The 9,666-nt window shown below is 36.8% G+C and overlaps 1 protein-coding gene across 1 annotated transcript; it reads left to right on the forward strand.

Moving 5' to 3' along the window:
• Window positions 1–1,837: 1,837 nt before the first annotated feature.
• Window positions 1,838–8,247, forward strand: LOC149841067 (uncharacterized). The gene is made up of 3 exons (XM_090004646.1): window positions 1,838–2,831; window positions 4,532–5,393; window positions 7,804–8,247. Exons 1-3 carry the CDS (start codon window positions 1,863–1,865, stop codon window positions 7,848–7,850), a joined length of 1,878 nt encoding a protein of 625 aa, XP_089860772.1. The 5' UTR covers window positions 1,838–1,862; the 3' UTR covers window positions 7,851–8,247.
• The last annotated feature ends 1,419 nt before the right edge of the window (window positions 8,248–9,666 follow it).

Genomic DNA, 9,666 nt, shown 5'->3' on the forward strand with positions numbered 1-9,666 from the left:
AAACAACAAAAAATGGAATTTTTATAGGGCAGAACGAGAAGGTGCGCAGGAGGAGCGCATTACTTATATATATATATATATATATATATATATATATATATATATATATATATGGGGACCGTCCAACTTAAAGAAGGTCCAAACCATCCAAATTACTTTCAAAAAACATTTCTAGAGGTATTTGTTTGCAAATCTAATAGTATGGATGTGATTTCCGTGGTCAAAAACCTAGGATCCTGCTCTTGGATTAAATTTTTTTGATGCATAAATAGGATTTTATAATGTGCTAAAAATCAACGGTGTGAAATTTTTTAGACTATAAAAATCTTATTTACGCATCAAAATTATTTGATCCAAAATCTAGTTCTTAGGTTTTTTTTTTTTACCATGGAGATGGCATCCGTAGAGTCAGGCTTCCAAAAAAAACACTTATAGATACATCTTATGTGTTAAAATAACTCAAGCTTCTTCGATTAAGAATCTCACCAACAATTTGATGGTTTTCGTTAATATTTGATTAACCTTAAGTAATTTTTTCCTGTTTCCTTTCACTATTTTTTTATTTTCTTTCAGTTGAGGCTTTCTCAATAATATCTCATCCACTAATTTAGTTAGTAATTCATTTTCTAGAAAAGATTCAGAACACCCTTAACATTGTATTTGATAGTGTTGAGGAACAAACACGCAAACCATACTGAGTAGCAATAGTCTAATAGAACATGCAACTGAATGTTTTGGCCCTTTATGCCCTTGATAAGTAAAATGGTCATAGTCCAGCATAACTCGAGTAGTTTGAGAAAATTTGGTGAAAGGCCACGGGTCAACTGTACAAAATTAAATGAAATATTAAATCATTTTCTGCATATATAGTGGGCCTGGGGCCAAACAGAAGCCATGCATTAATAATCCCTAGTGTAGGTTGCCCCGTTCTTGTCAGCTAATTAATTGAAAAAATAAATTTTATAGTTATTGCGATATAATTGTGAGCCTTTTCATTGCAATTAATTTATTTTCCATTTTGAAACATTTTCAATCAATCTATAAGTTCCAAAGGGATGCAGTCAGAGTAATCAACCAAAACTGTTCAAATTACGATTACAAAGTTAATGTACATTCAAATAGGACCATATCCTGTATTCGTATACATAGTGTTTCACAACAGTGTATACAGATTAGCATAGCAAGGTCATTCTTGTAACAATCTGCAGGGCATCAAGTTTACCAGCTATCGTGCGAAATGCCATATTAAGTATTGCCAACCTTTTACCAATCTATCTATAGTAATAGAGGGAAAGGAATGCCAGATTGATGTTTTTCAATCCAAATTAGTAAAATATTCCACCTGAAAGCCATTGGTTCTTAATTTACACTTGGTGGTCAACTGAGTTTGCTATGGCCCTTACCTACTTGAGCCTATGCAATTCCCTAATTCAACTAGGGTACAGCTCATAACCTAGCCTCACCTTGGCACAAGTGAGGTAACCAAGTATGGCTTGGACTTGGTGAGCTCATCAACCATGTAGTCATGATTGACAACCTCATAGTTGGTTTTGATGGTTTTCTTCCAAACAAGGATGATTTTCTGTCATATCCAGATCATGTTTGTTGTTGGTTATGCTAAAAATATTTCTAAGTTACATTAATTGCTAGAGTATATTGTTTTGCATATTTATGTCATTTGATTTTGTTCCCATGGATCTTTAATGTTGCTTTAGCATGTATCATAATGATTTTCTTCTTTCTGATGCAGGCTGGTGTTTCCCTCCCTGTGACCCTCCATTTAGCAATTTTTGCATCCGGATGTTTCTTGAAGTCCAAAATGCTAGCTATGTGATTTGGTTCTTTCAGATAGTTTCTAAAGAATGGATACAATTCCTTCTGACTGTCCATATCCTGGATGCTTCTTCTGTGTTATGAAGGAAGGGAATCCTAGTAAACGAAAAACAAGCGTATTAAAGTTCTTCAGAGAACTTCCTTCTCAAGATGATGATGGCCAGGTTCTCCCAATCAGCGGCCTCTGGAATACTGCCATGGCACATCCCAATGATCCTGAATTCATTGAGTTGGGCATATTTGAATGCATGTCTGCTCTCATATGGAAGGGCTTGAAGAATAGGCGTTGGCTTTCCCATGACCAAAATATCCATATCCCCTATTATGCAGCACATATCATTGGATCGTACACTATGAATATGGAAGAATTTGCAGAACGTGCTGTACATTCAGGGGTGATCCCACCTTTGGTAGAGCTTTTAAGAGGTCGATTGACATGGGTGGAGCAAAGGGTGGCGGTTCGAGCTCTTGGACATTTGGCAACATACGCCTCTACTTTTCCAGCTGTGGCTAGTCATGGTGAAGTTCTTGAGCTGTCTATTCAGCTGGCAGTGAGTTCACTTGAAATTGTGTATTCTCATTTTTATCAGTTTGTTGATAGACGGCTTAGTTATCACTGTGATCTGCTCACTCGTGGAATGGGTGGTGTCGAAATGGAATCAAGGAAAGCTGAAGAGTGGGCCAGTCAATTGCAATGCTGGTCTTTACAGCTCATTAACTGCTTTGCCTTCAAGCCAGAGTTCATCACTATTGTTTGCAAGCCTGAGTTTCTTGTGAAACTGCCGGGCATGTGGGGAGGACTAGTTAATGAGAATTCACCAGCTGGTATTGGTTTACTAAGAACAATATGTCACCATAAACATGGTAGAGGACAGGTGGCTAATTTTCCTGGAATTATCGAAGCCCTTTGCAACATTGCTCGCTCTTCAGATGACTGGCAATATATGGCTATTGATTGCCTTCTGTGGTTGCTCCAAGATCAAAATACTTCTCATAAGGTAAGGTCCTCTGATTCATCTTGAATTTATGTGTTTATTGCAGCACATACCTCTTCTGGTGTCTCTTTTCTCTAACGTAGGGTGTATTCTATTTCTTGTCAACCAATGTGATAGTTTTGCTTCTGGATATGTTAACATATTGGAAAGGTATGCAGTGCTTAGATCATGTTTAAGCAGTGCTAGGAGACATTTTGTTTTGAGATCAAATTACAAGTTCGTCTGTACTAGAACATTATGTGCTGTTCTGTTCATAATGTGTTTTTCATTGGAGCCACACCGTTTATACCTTTTCATATAGAGTTTATTATGTTGGTGTTTCTGTTTTTTAATAATGTGCATTGAGCTTCTTGGGTTCACACATTCAGTCTAAAGGGGATGTTTTGACCATTTTCTTCAATTCCGACTTTTACTTGCTACCAGAAGTGGTATCATGATATTGGCATTTCTCTGTTTCATGTGGGAGAAAAAATGGGTCCATTTTGTGTTTGTTTAGTGGCCACACAGTAGTCAGTTGTAATACAGTTTTATGGCCGAAGTGACATTTTTAAGTACTGGTAACTCTTTAGGGATATGTAATTATCTGGTGGATTATGCATGTCTTTGTGTATCAGATCATATAGAAAAAATGGTTCCTGAACACTTCATTGTCGATGTTAATTTTTGGGATGTACTTTTCTTTGAGGGTTTCCTTAGGTGAATGTTTGGGTGACTCACGAAATTATATTGAAGGATAGAATAGATGTATAAAATCTTGAGAGTTGTTCATAAAAATTGCAATTATCAGTGATGTTTGAATAAGGTGATAACCTAAGTCACATGGACTCGGCTATAAGGTCGACGCACTCGCGTTGACACGCCCCGACATGGGTGCGGACATGGACACGGAGCGGACATGGTCGGCCAAGTGTCGGACTCGGTCAACTTTGACCGAGTCTATTTTTATCCATTTTAAGGCAAAAGATATATAAAAACTAAAAAAAATTTGATCTTTTTATATATTTTTAATATATATATATATATAGCCGAGTCTTATTATTGTTATATATATATATATATATATTTAAATATATATACATATATATAGCCGTGTCCCCGTGTCCAAAAATTTTGAAATTGCTCCGCACCTGTGTTGCATCTGTACCCGTACCCGCACCCGCACCCGCACCCATGTGACATAGGTGATAACTTGTTTACCAGGTGCATATTACAGTAGTGGAATTTCTCCTTCGATTTCATCTAGTTTTCTCCTTTGATGATTCCCATAATGCCATCATAAATTATTAAAACGCTGGCATATAGGACTCCCAAACATCAGTTTTATACAATGAATTTTCCCTTACAAAGTGACAAGATGTGAACTGTATGATCAAGTTGAATTCAAGTTTTTATTTGTTGAATCTTGAGATTTAGAAGATTGACCATACCCCAAAAATTATCTATACTGGAAATGGAAAATGATAATTCAAGTTCTTATTTGTTGAATCCTGAGATTTGAAGGTTGACCATACCAAGAAAATTATTTATCCTAGAAATGGAAAATAACAGGAAAGTATCTTCATTGAAAAGCAGAGGTATCATCCATAAGATCAGAACTTCGATTTTGAGTTAATGAATATTGAACATATTCTCTTAATACAGTAAATTTGGGGCTTATTGTTCTTTTTAACAGCTTTATTCATCGTCCCTTTCAATTTGTATAGGTAATTGATAAAACTGCACCTGTTCTCGTAGACTTGGCTGAAGCAACTTCTCTGGGTGATCTCAAAAGACTTGGGGAATCTATTGTTGATGTTCTTCAGGAATGTGTCCAATCACATGTAATGGTAAGGAACTCTCTCAGCAACTGCACAAAGGAACAACTCAGTGAGCTTGCAGACTCCAGGCAGAGAATGAAATGGGAGAAGAATATGCCAAAAGAGGATCTCCATATCAAACAGGCTGCTGCCTTGGTTGTAAAACTTGAAGGAAATTCTCTATTTTCTTCAGGTAACATTACAGGTGCAGCTGCCAAGTACACTGAGGCATTAGCTTCTTGTCCTATGAAGTCCAGAAAGGAGAGAGTTGTGCTCTATAGTAATCGTGCTCAGTGCCATCTTCTCATGCAGCAGCCATTGGCTGCCATAAGTGATGCTACACGTGCACTCTGCCTTCATAATCCAATCAATCGCCATGCCAAAAGTTTATGGAGAAGGGCTCAGGCATATGATATGTTGGGATTGGCTAAGGAAAGCTTGCTTGATGCCATTCTTTTCATCAATGAGTGTTCTCAATCAAATGATCCAGACCTCTCAATTAGGAAAAATAAAGTTCCTGATTATGCAGAGCGTTTGGTCAAGAAGCAGGTGCGTGCTGCTTGGTTGTTTAGGGACTCTGCTATAAAGCATCGAAATGTGAACTGTGATGGTGATACTGGTGATATTTATGGAGAAGGGGGTGATTCTGAATGGGAGACTGCAAGTGAAAGCGATATTGAAAGTGCTGGTAGGGGAGAAACAGGTGATGATGACAGTTGGCAAAACGATGAAGAGAGGAAAGCTAAGTACGAAAAGACTCCTAAAACGGGTACTGTAAGCAACTGATTTGGCTTGAACTTGGTTTTGTGCAGTGTGAATGATGCTGAATGTTTGTTTTACGTGCTTTGACTGTGAATCATGTTGAATGTTTTTGTTAGGAGCTTTGACTTTGTGTTGTTTGGCAGCATAAGAAATTGGCTCTTTGGAGATTGTAGTGTGGTCACTGGCCTGCGACTTTGAGTATGAACTTAGGTATATGGCTTTTTGTAAACCCACTAGAACTATCAAATGGTTAAGTAATTTTCAATTCATATTACATTTATGGAGCTTTTCATACTGACTAATTTTCATGATTTATGTAGTTAAAATCACTAAACTTAAAATATATTCATTAATTTGTAAAAATAATAAAAAAATTGAAAACTAAAAAATCTAAAAATTATTCAAGAAATTACTGTATTATGATTTAAAAATGTGTTATAAGTGAACACCTTGGCACGCTTTTGGCTGCATAGCTCATAGGACATGCAGATCAGGCAATATATAGGCACTGAAGCTTTAAATATTTGGTTATACCCCTGTGTCAGAAGTACAGTTGCAGGTGCATGGTATGTATGGGTATGAAAGGGAATACTGGAGCTTCTGAAAAGGTGGGTGCGGAGGTGGATCTGTGCATACACAGGCAAGTGTACTAGACTTTTACATAGTGCATCTACATATGAAGTTACAGTAATGAACCAAAAACATTGTCAACAAAATATAGTTACCCAAGAGCTACTAATCAATCAAAAGATTAGGTCAAATCTTTGTTCTCAAAACATGTCAACTACAATAATTAAATTAACAAAATGCACTTAATTAAGTTGGCTTTCTATTAATTGCTAATGTGTTGTCCTATTGCTGTTAATAAGGGAACTGATATATGCATGTTCCTTTCCAATGAAGTCAGCGAGATGAGATGTATATAACATTTCTATTTGCATGGAGAAAAGCATTTTCGATACCAAGTTCTAGTAGAGAGTATTCTTCACGTCGACTTATATTCAACAAGAGCGAGGAATTCAATTGCATTAAGCACGGCACCATCCCTAGAACTTCTCTTTGTAATCCATGTCAGGTTTGATTTCACCCTTTTGCCTTCAGCCTTGCCTAGTATCACCATCCAGCATAGTCTTCCAGTATCCTTAAAAACACCAGATATTTCTGATTGCCAACTTCATCTTGTAATGTTAGTAGTAAGAAATAGATTTGTGCAATCTCATGTCCCACTTTTTTCAGGAGCCACCATTTCCATCATTGCTGCCTTCCATCTATGCTTCAGCACAGCTTGGTTGAGGTCTTTTAGAGTGGGAGAGGTATGTGGCATTTAAGGTCTGGTAGGGTTTTGTAACAGATTGCTAGCATACAAAAGTGAAAAGGGACTTTTGAATCATGAAACCTCTTAACTTGGAACCAAAAGAAGTGCATCGACACTTTGACTTGCAAAGACGCTTACAATGTGAAAATTGGGGGATTATGTGTTGGTGTCTTCATCAATAAAGGAGAAGGAATTGATGATTTTGCTTCCACCCTTTTCAGCAGTTTCATGTCTTAGCAAGCTCTTTTTTGTTTTGGTATAGAGGATAAATGTCATTGTTAATGACTTCATTCCATGGACCAATACTCCATAGATGGAAGATAGATATTCTTCACTGAAATGGCAATGTTATTTCTCCTTGGGGGAATGTGGAGGATGAGAAAACAATGTATATAACTATGGAAAAGCAATATTAACTATGTGCTAAAGAATGAAGGGACAATTTTCAAATTGTAACTTAGTGGAATATTTTCCTTGAAATGGAGCATCATACTGCTATGAGTTTTAACCCAATTGTACTCGTGAAAATTCTTTATTGTTAATGGATTAATTCCCTGGACCAATACTCCATAGATAGAAGTTAGATATTCGTCACTGAAATGGTAACATTATCCCTCTATGTGAGAATGAAAACAGTGTATATATCTAGGGAAAGGCAATATTAACTATACTACCCTAATTGCTAAAGAGCGAAGGGACCAATTTCAAAATCATATGTGCAGTGAAATATTTGGCTTGAAATGGAGCATAATAGTGTTACAAGTTTTAACCCAATTGTACTCGTGCAAAGTCATCATAACCTCTAGATTGGAGAATGGTCCATTGGAACAAGTTAAGGATTTTCAGTAAGCATGTCTGACTAGTTATTTTAACAAATCTGGCACAGTTCTTTTGATTATGAGGATTCAGACATATACCATACATGCACATATGCATGCCACACACATATACGTCCATGGAACCACTTGGCACTCTATAGTTATTACCTTTTTCTGTTTTTCTTATTTTTAGTTCCATTGAAGCTTTGGTTTTTAGGTTTGTTGCATGGATACATCAAAATAATTTGTGCTTGTGATTGATTTTTATTCTCTGAATGAAGCAGAACTGAGGCTTGGATACAAGGTACAACTTACAGAAGATGAACAATAATTTGATGCAGTTTTGAGTCTCCATACTCATGCTGCTATGCACATGGATCTACACATTCTGCTGTGGGTCAAATTGTACCATCTTGTACTAGATGAGGTGCTGCTGAAGAAGACTGGCTCATAAGAGAACCAGGTTTCTCCTTGGGAATTCATGCAATTTATAATTTTTTCCCTTTTTTCTTTTTCATGGTTTTTCGGTCATTTTGAGATTGTAATCTAGTTGGTTGGTTCAGTTCTTCATAATTGAGGAAAGTAATGGAAATGGGCCCTGATATATGAGTGAAGTTGGTATTGCTTTGCTTAGTCTTTGGTCAGAACAGTTCATTGTACATAGAACTTGTGAGGCATGGACCCTAGTGTTTCTTCCATATTGAGCTGAATTATCAGTTTATATTCTACTGAACGTCTGACTCCAGTTTTTATTATTTACATGTTTCACCCTTTGGCTTCAAGTTTCATGCTTTTCCTTTCCCAGAGTTGGTGCTGTCACCAATTATTGTGCTACCCTCAACAAATAATTCAGCTTTAAGAAGGTTCCACCATCTTATTTGTGCAGTCTCGCCGGTTATATTCATCTGACAGATGGATGGCACTCAACATATGGTTGGCTGCTGAGGGTTGCGCCCGGTTGTCCACAGCTGTGATAGAATATATGGCTCACCAAGCTCGACATTATTGTTCTTGGCACCACACTTTTTATCATCGCTTCTATTGAACCTCACACTTTCCAAATACTGTTGGGAGCCATTGCACATTTCATGCATGATGGGCTTTATGTTCCCTGAACTGGGTGCAGGGTAAGGTGCCCCATGTGACCTAGCATGGCAGGCCAGGCAGTTAACTGTTCTGCAAGTAGTTTCCAAACTTAATGTTGTTGGACCATTTGTTGATGTGCCATAGATCCCACATAACAAATATCGGTGATATTTTGAGAATATCACGCTAAATTTGAGATTTTCAAACATTTTTTGGGTTTATCGCAAGATTTTTGCCCCCGAGATTTTCATGGGAGTGAGACTTGTGTCATTGTTTCTATCTATCAACTAACATTGAGATCAAGTGCTTTGACACTAATTTCAGACCGTCACTTTCTTCTCCAAAAGAGTATATATCCGGCCGAGGTGAAAGAAGGGAGCAGATGGAGCTTAGGTGAGCTGTGCAAGTGGGCACGTCAGGATGCCCACAAAAAATTTGTTGGTTGTGTAAAAGCATCAACTGTGACAACTTTACTCGTCACATAGTTGGACAAGGGGACTCATCTTTTGAATTTGAAGGGAAAATTTGTTGCCTGTTAATTACAGAATATCTGTGTTAAGCACTCTTCATCTATGTTTTGATTTGCGTGTAGAGAAATTGGCTTTCGGATTCTCATTCAAACCGATGATATATATATGCCACATGAGACCAGATAGAGAATGAAATGCCGTGCCACTCCTCGCAGTTTAATTTCACCATGTATCTGTTTGTCCATCATCAAAAGTTTAAATAAGGAAAAAACAACAGCAGCCAAATTCCCGAGGAGTTGAAAATTTTTTGTTGTTTTAATTAGCAAATTACTGCTAAAAAATAGATAAATTTAAACAATTTAAGAACAAAAATATTGTAAGAATAATACAAATATATAAAGATATAAAATAACCCTTTTTCTAGCCAATTTAAACATATCATGATGCTTTTGTTAGAATGACAATATTACAATATTTTGAAAATATCTTGATACCCCTTTTAAAATGACAACCAAAGCACAGTTTTGTTCATGGTATTTTTAGAACATCGCCCAATATTTTTTTTCTTTCAAAAGGAATATCGCCAATATT

This window comes from Nuphar pumila, chromosome 4 (genome assembly GCF_984573655.1).
Source record: "Nuphar pumila chromosome 4, dmNupPumi1.hap1.1, whole genome shotgun sequence".
Lineage (NCBI taxonomy): Eukaryota > Viridiplantae > Streptophyta > Magnoliopsida > Nymphaeales > Nymphaeaceae > Nuphar > Nuphar pumila.

Excerpts from the sequence above, each read along its gene's own strand:
- LOC149841067 (XM_090004646.1), top strand. The coding sequence starts at position 1,863 with ATGGATACAATTCCTTCTGACTGTCCATATCCTGGATGCTTCTTCTGT. Across the intron at positions 2,832-4,531 it reads ATCAAAATACTTCTCATAAG|GTAATTGATAAAACTGCACC; the intron begins GTAAGGTCCTCT and ends CAATTTGTATAG. Across the intron at positions 5,394-7,803 it reads CGAAAAGACTCCTAAAACGG|AACTGAGGCTTGGATACAAG; the intron begins GTACTGTAAGCA and ends TGAATGAAGCAG.